We start from the raw sequence: 21,203 nt of genomic DNA, 5'->3' as shown, positions 1-21,203 counted from the left end.
GTTCATTTACAAGTTTAAAAAGCGTCTTCGGTGCGCCATCTGGATAAGCACGAAGGCAATCGAAAAAAGTTTTCACAGTGTTGCCACCTATCGTCGTTAGCGCCACCTACCGTCGCCAAAGATTCGGGTGATTGTATCCACTAAATGAACTAGACATGGCGCCACCTATTAACCGATATGAACAACAACAACGCCACCTACCGTCGTCAAAGATTCGGGTGATTGTATCCACTAAATTAACTAGACGTGGCGCCATCTATTAACCGATATGAACAACTATTTTGGTGTCGCCACCTATCAACCGATATGAACAACTATTTTAGTGTCTCCGCCAATGGAAATATAAAATCGTATCCAGTATATAAAACATCTCGTTTCAATTGAAGTTGTACAATGCTCATGTTATTTCTCGTTCAAGTTATTTATTTTTATCATAGATTGTTCGTACGGTCTGTGATATATAACTGCATACTGTAACTCGTATAAAACCGCAGAAAAATTAATTGCAGTGCAAAATTGTAGGATTTCTGTTTTGTGTGATCTACGATAACATTGATGTTCCTTGAAACTTCTATAACAGTTGTAAGAGGATTGCATAATGAATTTTATACAATTTACTTTTTCATGAAAGTTAAAATCATCTATAATGATACATGAAATCGATGGATGGTAAAGAATGTTACCATTTCATGTAAAATTTGATCGCAATCTTTTCCATCCGGTAACTCCAGTTTTTAGAATATAGTTGCTGTAATATTCAAACAATTGTGTGTTCGTATTCGATATGAGGTGTTCGTATATGAGGTGTTCGTATATGAGGTGTTCGTATATGAGGTAATTTCGAGTTACATGTTGACATCATTGTGTATATAAAGATTTTGGTCAACATTGAAGACAATAGGCGACATTATAAACGATTTTCAGGTTCATATGATTTCAAGCTTTTAACAGTACTATATGAAATCATTATTCCGGAGTTCATGTTGGCAAATGTCCAAGATGCATACAATATTTTCAGAATACATATGTACGATTGTCCACGGAGAGAGAAAAAGGTCTAAAATCACCAGAAGACTAGTCCACGAGGATCACTCAACAGTCCAAAGTTGCATGTTACGGGACCTCTTGGGTTGTCGTTAAAAAGAAAACATGTAGTAAATTGTTGAGATTATAAGGACTCAACTTTGCCTTTGAAGAAAAAAATGCAAAAATAATAATGAAAATCGTTGTCATAATATTTTTATTTTTTAACTATTCTGGAAACAAAATAAAAAAACTACGTATTGTTTTGTATCTGCTTGAGCCGATTGTTTGTATGCAAAAAATCGCTCAAATTCCAGTTTATTTTCAATTCATATTTTAGCATGCGAAACACTCATTAAACATCAGGAAATGCATGAACAGTATCAATGCAGACATATCTCAACACAATCAGTAAAGATTACGGCAAATCCCAGGCAGGCAGGGTGATCAAAGTCACCCCGATGATCAAAGTTTTCCCCGGTTTACGGTACTCAATTTGATGTTTTTTATTAACACTATACCGACATACATAAGACATACGTAACACTCGGGAAGAAAACTTCCAAAAAGTTGGTCCAAAATGAACTACTGGAAAGTCCCAGCTTCTGATAAAACGTCTGTTTGAGTAGTTTATGAATGCAGTGCACTTTCGCCGCCCTGCATGTATCTTATGTATGACTATACACTAAAGTCGCTTTTTACGCGGGGGATACGTGCCGCGTAAAAAAACGCGTAAATTCCGGAATCCGCGTAAAAAACCGTGTAGACTCCGGAATCCGCGTAAAAAAAAAACCTGCGTTAATTATGCAATCCGAGTGAAGAGAAACCGAAATCCGCGCAAAAAAAATACCGCGTAAATTGGGTTGTTTAGCTATTCATGGATTTCCGATTTTTATATGCCATCTGAAAGAGTGCAATTTTCTCAGCAAAACGTGATTTTTTGAAACTTTATATCATTATACTTCGATTTTTAAATGAAGAATAAATATTTGCTGTAAATCGCTACAATGACAGTTGGTATATAGGCGAACTGTCATTGTAGCGATTTCGGGCAGATTTCGAGCAGTTTTATATCGTGATTTAAGAAGCAAAGGACAACGATAGAATTTTTTTTAAATAACGTTTTACTAAGAAAATGCAGATCTTTCAGATGATATAAATAAACTGATATAGCTAAACAACCCGATTCCGGAATCCACGTAAAAAAAACCGCGTAAATTCCGGAATCCGCGTAAAAAACCGCGTAAATTTCGGAATCCGCGTAAAAAAAGCCGCGTACTGCGTTTTGGTTCGTACAACGTCGTAGTAGAACACGAACGGAGTTCGAGGTCGCATCAGCAGGGATAATTTTTATTACCCTGTGATTTTTTCTGAAGTCTATTTAGCTATTAGAGAATAAGGATTAGTAATTGGGTACTTTGGATAATAATTATATGATATTTTGCAAGTGCAAGAAATAATTCGCATGCACTTAGTGTACCACCTGCGATCTATCGATTATTATCGTTAGCGCTAAAGCTCAAGGATATTATCGATAAAAAACGATTATCGATATTAACGAGAAACACAGATTTGTAAAGTCCGTGTGCAGATTTTTTATTAATTCGCTGATATTTGCAGATTTTCAATAGTTTCTATAGTTTTCAGATTTGGAGCAGATTTTTTCGGTTTTCGAGCAGTTGTGTCATTTTTCAAAAACATCTGGCATCTCTGGCTACACCGCTAAAACGAATTTGACATATGTTTTATTCACTCACGTGCTAAACATTTTTTAGTTGTGAACAAAAAATCTAGTTTTGGTATAGTTCAAATCTCAAAAACGAATATTTTTAGAACGAAAGTATTTCCCTGGTGTATTACGAGAACAAAAACGGATTCAGAAGCAGTGACATATATTGACAAATTCTATTATTTCATTTTTATTTCTATATTTCGTTATGATTGAAAAAGTTTTGTTGAAATCTAAGTTCTACGGCAGCCTGATAGGGGTACTGATTGGCGACTGCTGTGGAGCTCCATTTGAAGGGCAATTGATGGATAGCGGTTCAAAGCTTGTACTGAAAAATTATTTAAATAAATTGGAAGGTCCCTTTTTCAAAGGTTGTGTCTATCTGGCAGGATTATCAATTTTTAAGTCAATTTTTTTTTCTAGCTCCATATAAGAAGTTTACTGACGACACAGCCCTTACAATATGTGTTGCCGATGCTCTATTGGATTCAAAAGGTTTTTCTCAAAAACAACTGGCAAAAAACTTTGTTTTGGAATATTACAAAGACACAAGACGTGGTTATGGATCTGCAGTAGTTGATGTATTTGCAAAACTTCGTGCAACTAAAATGGCAGATCCTACCGGGCCAGCGTATGCTCAGTTTGGCGGAAATGGATCTTATGGAAATGGAGCTGCGATGAGAGTGACTCCTATAGCATTGTTTTGTGCAAATAGCAACAAAGCCCATTTGATGAAACTAGTGCAGGAGGCATCTTTAGTAACTCATACAAATGTATTGGGAATTAACGGAGCTATACTGCAAGCTCTGGCTATTCGTCAATGCCTCCAATTAGATCCAAATGAAACTCTTGACAGAAAAAAATATCTTTCAGAACTGAAGGAAGATATTGTCATACTTGAGAAAAATAACGACGCTGACCTAGATAGTAATTACAATGCTTATGAAAAGCAACTAAATGCTGTTCAGTTATTGTTGGAGGGAGATGTTGAGCCTAGTGATGAAAACGTTTTAAACATGCTTGGTCACAGCACTGAGGCGTTATATTCAGTTCCAACGGCACTTTTTTGCTTTTTGAGGTGTACGTCTGGCTCGCTCAAAGACGTGAGTATGATGCCACAATAGGTTTCATTGTGATAACGATAATTTATAATTTGATCTGTGACAAACCTAGTTGGGAATCGAACAAGCGTAGTTGATAATGTCTTAATCAACCAGGCTAGTGATAGTGCTAACTCCTCACCATCTATCCAACTGGGTTAGTTTTAATTCTAGCAGAAACCGGGTGATTTTCAGTGCCGTAAAATCTCGAAATACGAATTTCATCGAACGAGATAGTCAAGACGTTGGTACCGATCCATTGCTTGACGGGTAGTTATTACTCTGGATGTAATTGTCTCCCGAGGTGACTGTGATGGTCATAATATCGTGAGAATGAGGCCAAAGAAAAATGAGCATGATAAGAAAAATGTTTGAACTGTTGATGCTATTGCATTTGTACTTCAATAGTATTTGCCAAATTAACACAAAACACATTAATATGGGTACACGTAAGAACAAAAAATTACCTGTGTACTGTATACATATATTTTGTCTATAAAAATGCATATTTTCTTTTATAATGGACTGGAAACTAATGTTTGAGCAGAATCTAAACTGCAGTTGTTGCAAACATATAGGTATGGTATAGTTCTGGGCCTCAGTTTGTATTGTCACAAATATTATTCTCATGCGCATATGTAAATACTGACCGTAACAATAATTTTTTCAATGGATTTTGTTTCCCATTTACAGAAAGATCAACGTTCATTTCGTGATACTTTGGAATATGCTATATCATTGGGAGGAGATACCGATACTATTGCTAGTATGGCGTGTGCCCTAAGTGGAGCTTATTTTGGAGATGCTGCTGTGGTGGAAAACCTACTAAAACATTGTGAGAGATCTGAAGATATTAGAAAAATAGCAGATCAGTTGTTCAGTTTATTGAACTAACTAGGCATATCGACCTTCTAGCTGGTCTCAGTATAGGATCCTGGTCGAATTTAAGTTGGAAAAATCCGTTGCAGCCAAAAAATGTCCTGAGTGTACGGTTAACTGCGGAGGCTGAGTCGAATAAACAGAAGGTTGAATTCTGAAACGAAGTGTAGCCTTGTGTTTTTTTGCTTTCTTGAGGTATATCGAGTAATCAGCATCATTAATCTTCTTTAGTTGATGACGACCCTCTTTCGTTATTGGAGAAAAATCTCAGTGAGTAATCTATTGATATTGTGATATACTTAGCAACCGAAACACAGTAGTTTTGTATTTTCGGCTTGTGACCACATTTCAATGTTGTCCTTTTTATATTTTTGTCAACAAACTCTTCCAAGTAGTATAACTAAACAATACTTCAAATCACTAATTCATTATTGTTTTATTTCTAAGACTGTAAATGTGGATGATTGTTATTAAAAACAAATTTTTAATAGTTTTTTTGTTCCTGGTTACACGATTCACATGTTTTAGATACTACAATGTATGCTAATGTTTTATCATTGTAGATTTATATTCTTTTTATAAAAGGTGATAGTTTATAAAAATTCTATGTATTGTGGTTTAATTACTAATATATTTCAAGGTGACTATCTCTCTCACGCGTGTTTATTGAATTATATGTGAACTACAGTTTTGGTTTGCATGCTATTTCGTTTCATAAACATTTGTATAAATTTCAGATTGACACGTATAAACACCTAGAATAATCTTGATAACAATTCTTTGTGTACTTGCTCTTTTTTGTATAACAAAATGAATATTATTTAAGATAATTAAATGGTGAATGCAACAAAAATTCTTTTAAATAATCAATAATTTTTATCATTTATTCATCAGCTGTAATAAAAAATTGTTCAAATAAATAGTTTTTTTTTCATGAGAAATATTAACATAGACCACAGTTGAAAGGTTTATGTTTGCTATATGCTTTGTTATACTAAATTTCTACTGTGCAAATTGTAGCTTATGAGCTATCACAGAAATATAAATTTCTAAGTATGTGCTTCCAAGAATTTGACCGTTTTTCAGCGAACGTGTCGTGAGGAGAAATATGCCTTATTCTTGTTCGCATTCCTATTTTTATTGAATAATTGCGAACGTTCGAATGTCCCTTCGTTTTGCTTCTTCGAAAATTAGAATAGCATTTTCCAGTTCATTTGAATTTATCATTTTGTACGAATATCGGATACGGCTGTGATCAAAAATAAAGAATACCGACAGTAAAAAGTAAAGTCGTGAATTTTACACTCTCACGTATGCAGGGCCGAGTTTAGGGGGGCCAAGTACTTTTCAGTCGTCGCAATTTCAATAGAGAGATGTGTCATACAAAAAGCTAGGTTAAAGAAAGATTATAGCAGGATTTTGTTGATTTTTATTAAAATTTCACTTATTTCAAAGTGTCACGAATTTTTTTAATTTTTTTTTTTGTATGAGAAGTGAATTTTTGTGGGGGCCTTCAAAGTGTGGGAACCCGGGGACCATGCCTCCCCTGGACTCCCCTAAATTCGGCTATGCACGTATGTATTAGTGTAATGTATCACGATCTACTATCAATGGTGGCTCTGGTTCGGTTTCTCACAGGAAAAAATGCTAGTGAATATATGTATATTTTCGTTTCTAAGAGAGCAAAAAAGAGATTATACTAGAAGCAACTGGTTTCATGAGAAATGCGTTAGAAGTGTTACATCTCTTAATCTGTGCTTCAACCAATTTTTAAAAAAATCATAAGAAAGTGTGATTCTAATCTTCATTACCATATAATTCTAATGAATTCATTAACTAATTCATAGAAAAGTCGTTGGATGTTGCTATTTAGCAACGAATTGCATTTATCGTTATTATCTGAAAGCAAATCAGCATAGTTCAGTAGATACTGAGAGGTCGCGAGCTTGTACACAACAAGATAATCAGTTGGAAGATTCAAATATGGTGTATATGAAGTATATCTTTTATTATCAATGCAATATTTACATTCATCATGAAACAAATGAATAATGAAAAAATGTCAATCTGATATTTCCTCTTTAAAAGTGTTAATTTATTGTTATCACATAGTTTTCCTTTGTAATTTATTAGCAATTATTTATCTCTAATTTTTTTTTTGGATTTAAGCGCTTAGTATCTACTAGCTTTGGGTACCAGACTAATTTCATTATTCTCATGTTTATGTATTCAATCTTAAATCAACTATAAATAAGGTAACTCAATTACTATTATATTCGCTTCAATATGAAATACCCATCAAACAATTTTGTTGATTTAAAGCTTGTTAAGCTGCTATTACGCAGATTTCGGCTCAACTAAAGCTTAACAAGTTGTTATACAACAAAATTGTTTGTTGGGTAGCGCTTTGAAATTGAAACAGTAATTACTATGCAAGGCAGGTTACATTGTAGAATTTTCAAAAGTTCAACACAATATTATAAAAATCATCATTTTTTCGCTTTCGGAATTGTTCGTATCACGATTTTCAAACGAGATTTGCATATCAAACATTTGAATATTTTTCACTCGAAGCTGACAGAGTTGTTAGTTAACCATATTGCAGGTGATTTTCTAAGTAACATAAAATAAATACTCAAAATTGCTTTCTTAACACAAGTAGCTTACGTTCATTCTTATTGTCGAATTATGATTTCTTATAATTCAAATAAATAAATTCTGGTTTTCCCGGATTTGTGTTTGTTTAAAAGCGATAACATTTAACTTAGTAAATTTTTAGGATGCCAAGCTCATTTCAAAAATAAATCGTTTGAGAGTTATGTTTCAGAGTTCTGTTGTTGTTAGCAATGCAAATGCACCAATGAATTTCAGGTACGGGGTTATTTCGCTACCCTTTTAGCATTCTAACTATGAGCATATCCGGACTACTTCGTAACAAAGGCTTAAACACAATGGATACGTTTGCGTTGCGTTGACGTTAATTTGACAGAAAATGTATGGGCTAACTCTCAAATTGCCGCAAACGCAGCCGCAACGTACCCGTTGTGTTTAGGCCTTAAGGGTGATCGTTGCCTTGTTCTCCTATCTAGTTTCACCCTGAACACGAGGTAGTCCGGATTTTAAATGTAAAGTTACCACAGACTAATAGACATAACATTTTGAACAAATTTTCAATAAAACCATAGTTCGGATAATACCTGTACTCTACGTTAGTAACACTAGAACCATCGCGCTATGTTTCGACATCAGCACTACCGTACGTGCATGTGTCAAATTGGAAACCACAAAATTTGTATTAGATTGCATGACTACGCCCAAGATGGTGTTGTCGCGCAATTGCTGTTAGGGGCCATCCACATACCACGTGGACAGCTTTAGGGGGGGGGGGGGGGGTTGCTAATGTCCACGGTCCATACAATTTTTTCATAATTTATATGGGCATCTGTCCACGTGGTATGTGGATGGCCCCTTATTTGATTGTAAATCTGAAATGATCGTTTTTTGTGGCGATGGAACCGGATTTTAGTGTTACGTCTGTTAGCCTGTGGAGTTACTATACAATCGAATACAAAATTCAAATAAAATGGCATATGTTGAAACAGTAGTCCTAGAACATCATGTCTTGAAAACTAATAATCCGTTTAAAATTATGTCAAGAGAAAATTTTACTCACACAACTCCGAATTACATTTTCATTATGAAGGTTTGAAAAAATTAATTTTTTTTTTAAATTATCAATTATCAGTAAATTATTTTGCGTGGCTAATCACCTATGGGGACATCAGCAAAGATGTGTACTGGGAATTGTTGAAATATAATTGCTTTCGCAGTTTAGGCTAATCATTCGCAGGGGCTAAAACTTACTTGCCAAAAATGAGAAAATTTTCTTGCAATACGAATAACTTAATTGCTCACTTGTTGATTGCAAAGAGAACTTATCGTTGGTAAAAAAATTATTATTATATTATTATATTTTCTAATATTTCGACACCAGTAGGACACCATCTGTTCATGTAATTTGGAGAGCAACATTTTCATCGGGAAAGGTTTCGTCAACCAGCAAATTTATGTGCAGAAGTGCCAGAAGAAAACGTTTGTTTCCCTTTCCTCAAGCAACACATTTGTTCCGGTTTGTTTTGTCGAATTTGGCATCTTTTCATTACGGAGAAAAGGCCATGGAGTGGTGTGCCGCGAATAACGTCCAGGTGGTGCCAAAGGACATGATCCCTTCCAACACACCAGAGCTCCGCCTTGTTTAAAAAATACTGGGCTATTGTCGAGCGGAACCTCAAGAAGATACGAAAGACTGTTCAACGAGATGCCATTCAAGGTTAACTGGCGTTCTGCAGCGAACAAAGTGACCAAAAAGGCTGAGTTTTGTTTAGCTGATGGAAGCAGTCAAGAGAGAGGGTGAGAGAGGGAGCATTATGAAGGTTTGAGAAAGTTAAATTTTTTTATAATAAATTATCAATTATCAGTAAATTATTTTGCGTGGCTAATCACCTATGGGGACATCAGCAAAGATGTGTACTGGGAATTGTTGAAATATAATTGCTTTCGCAGTTTAGGCTAATCATTCGCAGGGGCTAAAACTTACTTGCCAAAAATGAGAAAATTTTCTTGCAATACGAATAACTTAATTGCTCACTTGTTGATTACAAAGAGAACTTATCGTTGGTAAAAAACTTATTATTATATTATTATATTTTCTAATATTTCGACACCAGTAGGACACCATCTGTTCATGTAATTTGGAGAGCAACATTTTCATCGGGAAAGGTTTCGTCAACCAGCAAATTTATGTGCAGAAGTGCCTGAAGAAAACGTTTGTTTCCCTTTCCTCAAGCAACACATTTGTTCCGGTTTGTTTTGTCGAATTTGGCATCTTTTCATTACGGAGAAAAGGCCATGGAGTAGTGTGCCGCGAATAACGTCCAGGTGGTGCCAAAGGACATGATCCCTCCCAACACACCAGAGCTCCGCCTTGTTAAAAAAATACTGGGCTATTGTCGAGCGGAACCTCAAGAAGATACGAAAGACTGTTCAACGAGATGCCATTCAAGGTTAACTGGCGTTCTGCAGCGAACAAAGTGACCAAAAAGGCTGAGTTTTGTTTAGCTGATGGAAGCAGTCAAGAGAGAGGGCCAGCAATCCGCATTCGCTGAAAAGGTAGCTTGAGTCAATATTTTTCTTTTATTCTGTACGATTTGGACATGACAAACAAACATGATTTGATTTTTTAATAAAAAGATGATCGAATCACACACATTCTTGTTTGACCAATTTTTCACCGTAACACCCTTTACTCTTTGAGAATAAGTCATTTGTCTTAAATAAGTTCCAAGTATTCAACTTCGTCAAACCAATTTTAAATATTTCTCAAAATAATTTTTATTCATTTTGAAAACGTGATTATTATTATTTTGTTAAAGAGAAGAAGCTCTAGGTTTATGTGACCTACTAACCGATTGAGTTTTAAAAGAAGTGTAATAAAACTTTAACTATTTCAAGTAGCTGAAGGAAATATCTAAGCATTTTTGTAATCAACTGTACATGGCACGAAAACCTTTTCTTTTACTGAAATGCTTTTTTCATCTCAGAACAATAATTTCACGTTTCCTGGAGGTAAATCAGGAAGATATGAAGTGAATATGTTATACAGCACTGGATCTAGAATTGAACTCTAGGCACACTTGTCCTTTTTTTACATTACACTTTTATTTCACTTCACTTTTTAATCCTATCACTTTTCACTTATCACATGCAAATACGCATTTCAACGCTGACTTAGCGCCTTCATCAGTGCTTAGATGGACTAATGCGATATTTACAAGTGATATATGAAAAGTGATAGAATTAAAAAGTGATGGGAAATGAAAGTGTAATGTAATTGTGGGTAGATTATGTCAACAGCTCGAAGAAAAATTGATGACACTTGCCCTTACAAATCTACTAGATTTTGAATTCTGGTAGACAATCTGCAGAGCTCGATCAGTTATAGATATACAGTCAGGTTTTTTTTACGCGGGGGATACGTACCTCGTAAAAAAAAACCGCGTAAAAAAAACGCGTTAATTCAAAAATCCGCGTAAAAAAACCGCGCTAATTCAAAAATCCGCGTAAAAAAAACGCGTTAATTCAAAAATCCGCGTAAAAAAAACCACGTTTTTTTTAAAAACCGCGTAAAGTAGTCCAGCAAGAAGGGCTTTAGAAAAAAACCCGAGACACTCTAGAAACAGTATTTAATACAGTATTTAATTGTCCTCTTTGACGGTCATTCCGGATCTTTCGGTGGGCGGAGAGTATTTTATGGATTAAGTCTTTTACTAGATAAACACTTAAACGTTTCTGGTTCCAAACCCACGTTAATTTGGAAATTCGTGAATTTTTTTTTTTGAATTAGCGCGGTATCGCGTAAAAAAACCGCGTTAATTCAAAAAGCTGCGTAAAAAAACCGCGTTAATTAAAAAATCCGCGTAAAAAAAACCGCGTTAATTCAAAAATCCGCGTGAAAAAACCTCGTAAAAAACCGCGTATAAAAACCGCGTAAAAAAACCTGACTGTGTATGTGTTTTGGTCGATAAATTCAAACCTCAGCTGGATTTTATTATGGCTGTAAATATGGTGTATTTTTTGGAATATTCTGCAATTTAAAAAAAATATCCATTTTTGAAACAATTATTAATAATTTTTACTAATAATTGCATTGTGCTATCAGAAGTATTTTGAAACGAAAGTTCCAGTAATCACCAGGTGCTTTCATATTTCTGAAAATTTTATTAAGGTTTTTAAGATCAATCCTGTTTAAATAAGTTTCAATTTCTACTTCAACCATAGAATCCTGGGTAGAAATTTAATAATATTGACGAGGGACTCCCTTTAAATTTGATCTAAAACAATCAAGTTTGAATTGTAACACTTTTGCTGAACAATTCTTTGAGCTGTATTCACATTTTATTAATGATATAATCACCGTCCTTAATTACTGGAACAGGCTTAGAATTTAAATATTTCAATTTTTCGACTTCAGTCCTAAAATTTGATTTCTTGAAAGAGCCAGACTACGTTTAATCTGAAAGTAATTAAAATCTTGATCAATATTTTTAAAAACCGGGTCACATGGGCGGCACCTGCGTACATTTTTCAAACGTATAAGAAACTGAACACTAATCGTCCTTAATTGGTTAATCAAGTGTCTTCTGACCTTTTGGGATATAACAATTGCGGGCATAAAAAATGCGCACTTCAATGCTTCCGAAGCGGAATCAAGAGTAACTTTATTTCATGAATCTTTATCATTATTGAAATTATTGATGACTGAACACAGAGCTAATAGGGCTTAAAATTGATTAATGTCATATGAGGAAAGTAAAAATTAGCATGTGTGATCATGGATCAATTCGCTACATTCATGACTTTGGTCTGTTATCGCCAAATTGATTGTAGATGGTTTTCCAAGAGAAGGAAAACATGTAGGACTATTCGGAGTTAAAAAACAATACCCTGACAAACAATTATTACACAAATTTTTTCCACCGGAATCACTTGAAGAATTATTCCATAATCGGTGTTTACTGTAAAAATTACCGACTATAACAAATTTTTGAACTTTGTGTGTAAATCTAACGGTAAAAAAATATTCAATAATGCCTGAAAAAGTGACAAAATCACCACAGTTTTTTATTCCAACTGTGGCCAAAATTTCATCGAAAGTTAGGATACATTTTCTTTTTTTCAGTCGAAAAGTAAAGTGTATTCAATTTATCATTTTGATTGTATTTCCAGTTTTCAACAATTAATGGTGTTTTTTTTTCAACAATTAACTATTCGGAATTCGAACACGTCCTGCGGAATAATAACAGCTAATGAAAGACTGTATTATGTGTGGTAGTCAACCTAGCAGCATAGTTTCATGAAAATTTAAGAAGGTCCGTTGAATAAGAGAATTTGCATGGATCGAAACCAGCACAGTTGAATAGTAGTTGCAGTCTTTATTATCAACAAAATATTAAAAAAGTTTACTTTTCTTTGATTATATCGAATTCGTCAGTCATATTTGGAAATGAGATTTTTGCTTCTATCAGAAGTGCTTATATGCAACTATTTTTGTACCCTAAAGTCGGCTTCGAGATTTCGCATATTGAATCGAAACAAGATTTATTCCGAAAACTACCAAATCAGCTTTAATCTGATTCCTAAACATTTGAAATATCTTTACACGTGGGTTCACGGCGTATTAATTTATCGGTGTTGCTCGACTGAGAGATTCGAGAAAACAACTTTGGTGCTACGGTGGAGTTTCGGCGGATTATCGTCCCTCAATCTAGTGTCTTAGCACTGTCAATTTGCCAACACACTTAAAGGCAGAAAAAAATTATGAACTGGCTATAGGCTAAGTAGAAGCCCAAATACACGTTTCTAATCATTCACGATCCGAATTTTGTCGAACAGAAGAATGATTAAGGCAAGAAAATATATTGTATGTTCCTTGGCATATTCAGGTAACGCTGTTGAGGGAAACAAATATCTCCACATAACCAGACGACGAAAAGAAAACTTTTAATTTTTGCCACCGGAAACAACGAAACGGGATAGTACCTACATTATATCGTTTGTCACACCGAAAATTTAAGCTAGAATAAATGCTGTGGAAGGAAACAAAGCGAAAAAATTGCGCTTAAAGATAATAATATTTTTCACGAGTCTAATTAGACTAAAACTAAGAGACATGATGCTCTATACGTTTTTTTACGTGCATAACCAATTGGTCCATGGCTTCGAAGTATGATGGCAACCCAACAAATCAAGAGCTCTGAGCTTTTGTATGAATCCAGATTTGGATTAGTCGTCTGTGAAAATTACGATTTCCACGATTTTAATTTCTTTATTGACATGCGCTTAAAACGCGACATAGTCGAGAGGATATCGGATTCCTTTGCTTCTTCATCGCTAAGGGTTTCCCCTTCAGAGTGCACTTCACGACGATTACCTGATTTTGATGTGGCATTACTGCTACTGCTTGTACTGGAAAATGAAGTATTTTTCTCCGAGTTGTACTTATGCCGTCCTCCAGTGCTAGAGCCAGAGCCAGTAGATCCCAAACCGGAATGTGAATGTCTTGTTTTAACTCCGTGAGTTGTCGCATCCGAGGATCGACATTTGATTCTCGATGTTGTTGGGTCACTCAGTGCAACCTGAATAGGCGATTTTGATACCAACGAGTGGACAGACGTGGATGAGGAAGATGAACCACGGCTAATACTGAAACCACGACTAATCTTCTCAATTGGTAGAATTGTTTTGCGGATTGTTGAAGGTGTCAGTTGGCTCCGCTCGTGGATAACAAAGCGGCCGATGGACTTCCAGTTTGCCTGGGTCATGTAGACGTTTTCATCATCCAACAGAATTCGCTGCATCGTGTCATTGCTTTTGTTGCTGTAATTTAACTCTTCTACTAGTACAAAATTGTTGGGGTTGTCTAAGCGGCGTGCCTTTAGTAAAGCCTGAGCAAGCACATCTTGTGCCGTCGATTTCATAGGCACCCGCAGTATTGCGTATGGTATGTCGTGCGATACGTTAAATACACAGACGAGAAAATTATCAACGTTTTCCAGACCAAGAGGATCATCGGTCGAAGTTCCACATTCTTGCCCGGTTACGGCTTCGCCGCATGGTGTTGTTGCTATCGACGCTCTTCTGGCATCTGTAGTTCGCCGAATAGATGTAACCCATGCTCGACTGCTGGGGTCATTTCCTATTCGCTTCAGTATAAAGCGACCGTCTCCTTTCCAGCTGGCTTGCGATTGTAACGGCTTTTCTGTCATATCCAATACTCTTTGGGTTGGTGGATGCCTTTTATCTTTCTTTTCCCATCCTGTATACACCTCTTCTATTAGAATATAGTTTGAAATATCCGTTCTCGATTTACTCATTTTCTGCAACACCATCATGAGTACGTCTTTCGTTGTACACTCTTGCGTAATCTTTAAAATAGTGAACGGATTATTCGGTACGGCATCGTACACAGTACAGAAAAATGTTTTCCGTTTCAAGAGTGGAACTTTATTTTCCATTAGCGGTTCCACATCGTCGGATGCATCTTTTCTATTCGCCAATCGAGTTTGCTGTAGATATTGTTCGTCTATTTCACCATATGATCTATCGAGACCTTCCTCTTCTACTCTAGTATATACGAATAGTGATGCCATATTAAGCGGTTGGTTCGTTGGAGATCGAAGGCGTACGTGTCGGTAGCCAGGACGAAAACACTTGAGGGATATTACACGTTGAGCCACAACAATAGAATCAGATTCATAGATGGTAAATTTAAGAAAAGCTAAATCATGAAACATTATTTTGAAAAAAAAAGTTTCATTCCACACTGGATTAAAAAGATTATGCCTAACCGCTTTTGTTTTCCGTCTTCCATAGTCAATCGGTATACCTAACAATTCGATTTCGACGTGTATATTCATACTACTTGTAACATGGTTCAGATATTGTCCTGACACTATATTAATCACTAATTGCGTTACATGCAATCCATCAAACTCTTTTTCCAAAGGATTAAACCTTCTGTACATCAAGTGGGATCTGTTCCAAAGAACATCAGGTTTTCTAACATAGCCGCAGCTGTTATTTTCTTCAAACATCGCCTTATTGATATGCATGGGCATGTCCTCTGTTTGGTAATTAAGGGCGACCATTTGGAACCCAAAGGACCAGAAAAAAACTGGATTAAAATTGGATGAGTCTATTCGTAATCCTGCAGGATAGGTCCGTATCAGCTGCGTTTCCGTATGTGCAATCAGACTCAGAGGATCCTTCCGACAAAGTTTCTTAGCACTGGCTTCATTCAGCGAAGAACATTGATAGCATGGATGGTTAGCATTCGGCATGCTGCGAGTTCTCGTTGCGGGAGGTAAATGTCCTTCACTACCACTGATGCTTGCCGAGTCATAGTTCAAGGATAGGCTGTCCGATAAGTGTCCAGAAGATGGTAGACTTAGCGTATCACCTGAACTATTCTTTAGTATGCTTCCAACGGTAACTACACTCCCGCTAGTCTTCAGTTGTTGTTTTTGATTGGCACGTATAGAGTTTTGCGGACTATACGGATTGAGGCCGCGATATTTTATTGCTTGAATATAGATCACTAAATCCGACAACTCCCGAGCTATCTGATTGCTGCGTTTACGAGACCGGTCATCTTGATGATGTTGCTGTTGAAAAAGTTGTTGCTGCAACTGGATATGTTGTTGCTCGAACCGTTGCTTCGCAGGCACCGGGATACTAGCATGCAATACACTGTGCCTAGACTTATCCTCTATTGATCCCCAATTTGTATGATATGTTTTATCTGGCGAATAAAAAGATTTTTTTCAGCAGGCTTTATCAAAAACTTTCATATGATTATTTACCGTCAATATTGTCAAAATCGTCGTCATCTTCGTATTCATCATCGCTAAATTCTTCATTTACAGAGCTACCACTAGTGTTTGATATAATAGAACTTGTCCGACTTGTAATGTTCGACTGTTTGTAGGTATTTTGACGTCTAGAATATTGCAAAGTTAGTATTTCAAAACTATAAAAAAAAGAATGATTTAACACTTACGTCAGACCAGTCGATAAGGTTGCTGGTACTTCTACAAGTAGTTTTTTGTTTTTTATAAGTATCTTGTACTTCAAAGAAAGTGGAGATGGCAGTAGTGGATCATCAGTGTAATCTTGATCAAACATGAAATTAGTTACCAATTTTTCACCAAATATAGACTATTAAAAAAAACAAAATCAATTTATATTCGTGTTCAAATTCATTATTATTTTACCTGAAATATGTTGGCCATTCTTTGTTGCTGAACAACTGAACAGTGATTTTCTATTGACAGAATTACTGGATAGACTGACTGTATGAAGGCCGACTTATTAATTGCTTCAACAACTGCACGAAAAGGAATTTTGGTGGTAAATGTATGACCATGGTAAATAACAGGAGTACCATCCTCTCCATCCCAACAGTCGAGTTCAACACAACGAGCACCTGTTGAATAATTTATTAGATTAATACTAGGAAACATTTTGCTATTTCAAAATACTACTAGGGTAGGTGAGCCAGTTATGGTAAGTGCACGAGTTATGACTATATCGCAAAAACAATGATAATGGTACCAGTTGTAGCACTACGCTATTCAAATTATATAGGCCGCAACTGGTTTACGTCATACCTAGCACATTTCCAAATATTGTTCTGACAGGTACATCTCTCCTATAGTTATGTTATTTCTTCAAACAAAATAAATAGCACGTGGTATGTTTTTAGGAGTTGGAATAAATTCTTGTCGTTTTTTACCATCGGCAGTATAACGCATAGCAAGTCCGTTCTATTTGCTTTTTAACCATTGATAAGCAGAAATGGTAATTAACTATGCATAGTTTCGTAACAATCGATGAACTCAACAACTTTGTTCTGATAAACTTCGGAAAAACATACAAACGTAAACATCCCATCTCAGTGGCGTTGCGTGACCGGATTACACCCGGGGCGGAAAATTTGGGTGTCACCCCGTTCCCCCTTGGTGTCACCCCACCAGGTTGCAGCGAAATCATCTTATTATCAAAAGCTGTGCGAGTTAGCACGCTCGTTTTCAATTGCACTAAATCTACCCACTTTTGGAAAATTGGTTGAAATTATACTCTTAAAGCAAATTTATATTATTCGCGGGGGTTCACCTTGACCTCACCTAATTGATAATTAATCTCACGGATGTCATTATTTGAAGGTGACGCATATAAAACAATTTCTCATGAGTGTCACCCCCTAGAGGGGGTGCCTGTAATTTTCTTTATCCGTGTAAATAAAGCAAATTCACGTTTTATAGATCAGCTTTTGTGTATTCTGAGAAAAAAAAATCTTGGAAACAACGACAAGGTTGTTCGAAATGTTATAACAATGCGCCACCATATGAGCGTACTGCCTACTAACTAATTGTCGTAGAACTGTGTTTCGTAACACAGTTGGCTGTGAAGTTTGTATCAAATAAACATATGGTCAAATTAAAAATCGCAGTGCTTTACCCCATGTCTAGAGACAGTGGTAATTCGCACTTTTTTTCATTTTCATTTCAAAGGGACCTAAGTAACAATGAAAGATTCTCTCATCTCTCACTTTGTTTCGTTAATTTCGTCGTCATTATATATATTTTCTAAGCTTTCTTCCCCTTAATCGAGAGATAGTAATACTGTCTTGCTTACTATGCATTGAGTTTTATGAAATATAAAAAAAAAACATTATTATTGATCAAAGAGAAAGTAAACAAAGAGAGTCTCTCAATGTTAGATAGGTCGCTTTGAAAAATTACGCGAGAAATCATTAAATTATAACCATATATTTCTGGACAAAGAAATCATCATCGAGTAGTATGTCTGTTGTATTACTCCTGAGCTGCTTTCTTTGCAAAAAATGTCAGTAATATACATATGAGTCAGAAAGTTGAGTACTAATTATTCAAAAAGTGAAAAAATGTCCTTGATCTTTGGTTTTAGTTCTTAGATATGAAATAACTGACTTTTCAAAAAAAATAATAGAGAATTGAGGACACAACACGAAATACTTTAAATCTACTGGATATACAGACAGTGTAAATAAAAACAACTAACTTCAACTGTTCTCGATAAAACTTACCAGTTAGTAACACTTGGCTGTACAGTTCTACCGAACTTTCGCCCTTCAACTGATGACCAGTTAAGTACGTGTTATGTGACGACGCAATATAATATTGGGAAAGAGGTAAATTCATGTATGAACTTTCCGGCATTAGCTCGCTGAGGAATGCATAGTTGTCCTTGTCTATCATGTACCGAGCAAATCCTTCGAAACTCATGCAATTTTCTATGCGATTCGCTGCTTCCGGCTCGTGACGCTAAATAAAAAAATAAAAGTTCAAAGCTTGTGAATTAAGCACAACAATGAACGGTGAGCATATAAATACTTGTATGATCGCTTTCACATCCTCATCACTCAGCATTTCCATCTGTCTAGTCTCTAGAAATTTTTTAAACGTTGACATTGTAATCACTTTATTGTTGCACGACTGAAAATCATTGCTTGCGGCGATGCTTGAAGCAGCTATAGCGTCGAAATGTTTTTTCCGTGCGTATTTGGTGTCCGAAAGATCCAAATCCAATGAACAATTACGTGTTAGCAATCCTGGCAAATAAACATTCTGTTATTGAAGTGATTTTTATCTATCAATTATCGATTCATACATGAATGAGATCATATTAAATAACAATAAATTGGTGTCCGTATATCACGGTATCATATCGGATCAACGAATTTTTATTACACTGGAAAAAAATAAGTTTTACACATAAGTGAATTTTGGTACCCCTAGCAGATAACTTTTCAGAGACTTAAATGAGTTTTCCCGTAAGCAAACGTAGAAGCGACAAACCCGGTGAGCAATTACTTTGCGGCCCTTTGACGCACTTCTGCATTCACTAGGGGCACCAACATTCACAGGAATGTTGTTTGTTTTTAGGGCACCTTTTTTAAGCCCAGGTGCAAATTTTTTTCGCTTTTATTGACCAATTTTATTCTTTTTGTGTTCGTTTTGTTTGGTTTATGGCAGATTAGATCGGTGCGCAGCCAAGTTGAACCAAACGCCAGAACCATTATTTCGAGTAACCGGCGTTTAAAGTGCCAACAGGTATGTTCGCTGCAAGCTGTTAAAGATCATTTTTGTCATAATATCATTATGAACTGCTCAAATGATTTCGTTTTTTCATGAAAAATAGAGAATCAGTTATCATATCTACTGGAGTTAATAACTGATTTAAAAAAAATGGCGCTTGGTTCAGTCTAATCGCAAATCGACCATTTGTGTAACGAAAATCAACTGGAGAGGTAAAAAAACCCTTGAAAACGAATTTAACTTTTCTTCCCGTTCATGCACGAAAAATGCCATTGAATCAATAGTGATATTAAAATACATGTGGTAGACCACAAATTGAAACTGTGAAGGCGACGTTGTTAAGCCGGTTATCAAGTATGTAAATAAAATCGTGTTTATGAAGGAAGATTTCGAAACATATAATTCATGTGTTGACGATAAACGTCGCAGAATGAACTTCCGGTGTGCATTAACATATCATTTTGTTGGCACATGAAAGTTACATTAAAATCTTATAAGAGTTATTGAAATTTCATATAATAAATACCGGAAAAAATACTGGATTCAGTTATGGCGTAGATATTAGTACTGTCCAGTGCACTGGCGTAGCGTGGTGGGGGCGGTCTAGAGAGTGACACTCATGAGGAAAATTTTATTACGTGTCACCTTCATAAGGGGGATACCAGTGAGATTAACTATCAATTAGGTGGATGTCGCGGTGAAACCCTCGAAAATTATATAAATTGGCTTTTAAGAGTATAATCTTAACCAATTTTTCAAAAATAGGTAGTTTTAGTGCAATTGAAAACGAACGTGGTAACTCTCACGATTTTTTTTTATAACAAAATGATTTCATTGCAACCTGGTGAACGTGACACTCAGGAGGAACGAGGTGACACCCAGATTTTCCACCCTGGGTGTTACCCGGTCACGCTACGCCACTGGTCCAGTGGCGTCGACTGGAAAGGGCGGAGGGTGCTAACAGACTGCACCGGGTGAATGATTTGAGAGGTTATTTTAATATTGTGTAAGTATTTTAATCGCACAGTATATCAATACATTAAAAACGTCTTTAATTTTTTTAATAAAATTGAGTAAGTAATCTCAACCTGACATAATATCATGATATTCACTGTTCGGACTTTTTTTAGTTTTTGAGCTCAGTGAATTAAATCAGAATGTTTCGAAATGCTTGTTGTTTCCATTGAAAACTTCAATCTCTACTTTTCAGCCCGGGAACGGATAGCAGCTGCATACCTTATCTTATTATTCGTTCTAAATGGGGAACTGAATATGAGCAATTGTTGAAATAAACGCTGATTTTCCAGTAACTATCGCGTTAACAGAACGTTATAAAATAGAAATATAACTTAAAATCATCTGTTTCCAATGCAAACAATCGGCAAGGTTCAGAAATTACATACTTTCTAGTATGATCATCAATCTACTCTTATTCTTAACCCTAGAAATATATTCTTTGTTAATTTTGATTCGTCGCTTTCACTGACATTGCCCCTTCTTCTTTTTCAAATAGTTTGTTATGTATCGATGTGTTAACACCGTAATGACCGCTTATTATTAAATTTTAAACAAAAACTTGCATTTTTATTGATTTAAAATTCGTGCGTCAATTTAACGCCAAAATAAGATTATCTTTCAAGGGTAATGTTTTTGTGATTATCATATCTATTTGCAAGACACCTTAAATTTGTCAATAATCAACTCAACTTAATTAAAAAATAGCACAATAACAAAATGCAGTTAAGTTTTTGCTCATCTACATAACCCAAACAAAAA

The 21,203-nt window shown here is 35.6% G+C and overlaps 2 protein-coding genes across 4 annotated transcripts in view; one reads left to right on the top strand and one right to left on the bottom strand.

The window, feature by feature from the left end:
* The first annotated feature begins 2,740 nt into the window (after positions 1-2,740).
* Positions 2,741-4,895, top strand: LOC129732751 (ADP-ribosylhydrolase ARH3-like). Of its 2 annotated transcripts, none has more exons than XR_008729346.1 (3): positions 2,741-3,123; positions 3,176-4,430; positions 4,546-4,684. XR_008729346.1 is itself a non-coding variant. In XM_055693939.1 (3 exons), exons 1-3 carry the CDS (start codon positions 2,961-2,963, stop codon positions 4,744-4,746), a joined length of 1,044 nt encoding a protein of 347 aa, XP_055549914.1. In that variant the 5' UTR covers positions 2,742-2,960; the 3' UTR covers positions 4,747-4,895. The 2 variants fall into 2 exon arrangements, 1 of the variants encoding a protein (XP_055549914.1); XM_055693939.1 differs by having other exon boundaries at positions 2,742-3,123; positions 3,176-3,855; positions 4,546-4,895.
* Positions 4,896-5,051: 156 nt separating this feature from the next.
* LOC129732750 (1-phosphatidylinositol 4,5-bisphosphate phosphodiesterase epsilon-1-like) overlaps positions 5,052-21,203 on the bottom strand; it is a 31,172-nt gene continuing 15,020 nt past the window's right edge. For both annotated transcript variants that reach the window (XM_055693938.1, XM_055693937.1), the window contains exons 11-16: positions 18,723-18,940; positions 18,416-18,653; positions 16,563-16,774; positions 16,349-16,506; positions 16,152-16,288; positions 5,052-16,090 (exon numbers count right to left, since the gene is read on the bottom strand). In XM_055693938.1, the coding sequence (XP_055549913.1) occupies positions 13,590-16,090; positions 16,152-16,288; positions 16,349-16,506; positions 16,563-16,774; positions 18,416-18,653; positions 18,723-18,940 (3,464 nt within the window). In that variant the 3' untranslated portion in view covers positions 5,052-13,589. The remainder of the gene's footprint in view (positions 16,091-16,151; positions 16,289-16,348; positions 16,507-16,562; positions 16,775-18,415; positions 18,654-18,722; positions 18,941-21,203) is intronic.

The sequence above is a fragment of the Wyeomyia smithii genome, chromosome 3, assembly GCF_029784165.1.
Source record: "Wyeomyia smithii strain HCP4-BCI-WySm-NY-G18 chromosome 3, ASM2978416v1, whole genome shotgun sequence".
Lineage (NCBI taxonomy): Eukaryota > Metazoa > Arthropoda > Insecta > Diptera > Culicidae > Wyeomyia > Wyeomyia smithii.
The sequence above is the reverse complement of the archived record's forward strand: the minus strand, read 5'-3'. Positions and strand labels throughout refer to the sequence as shown.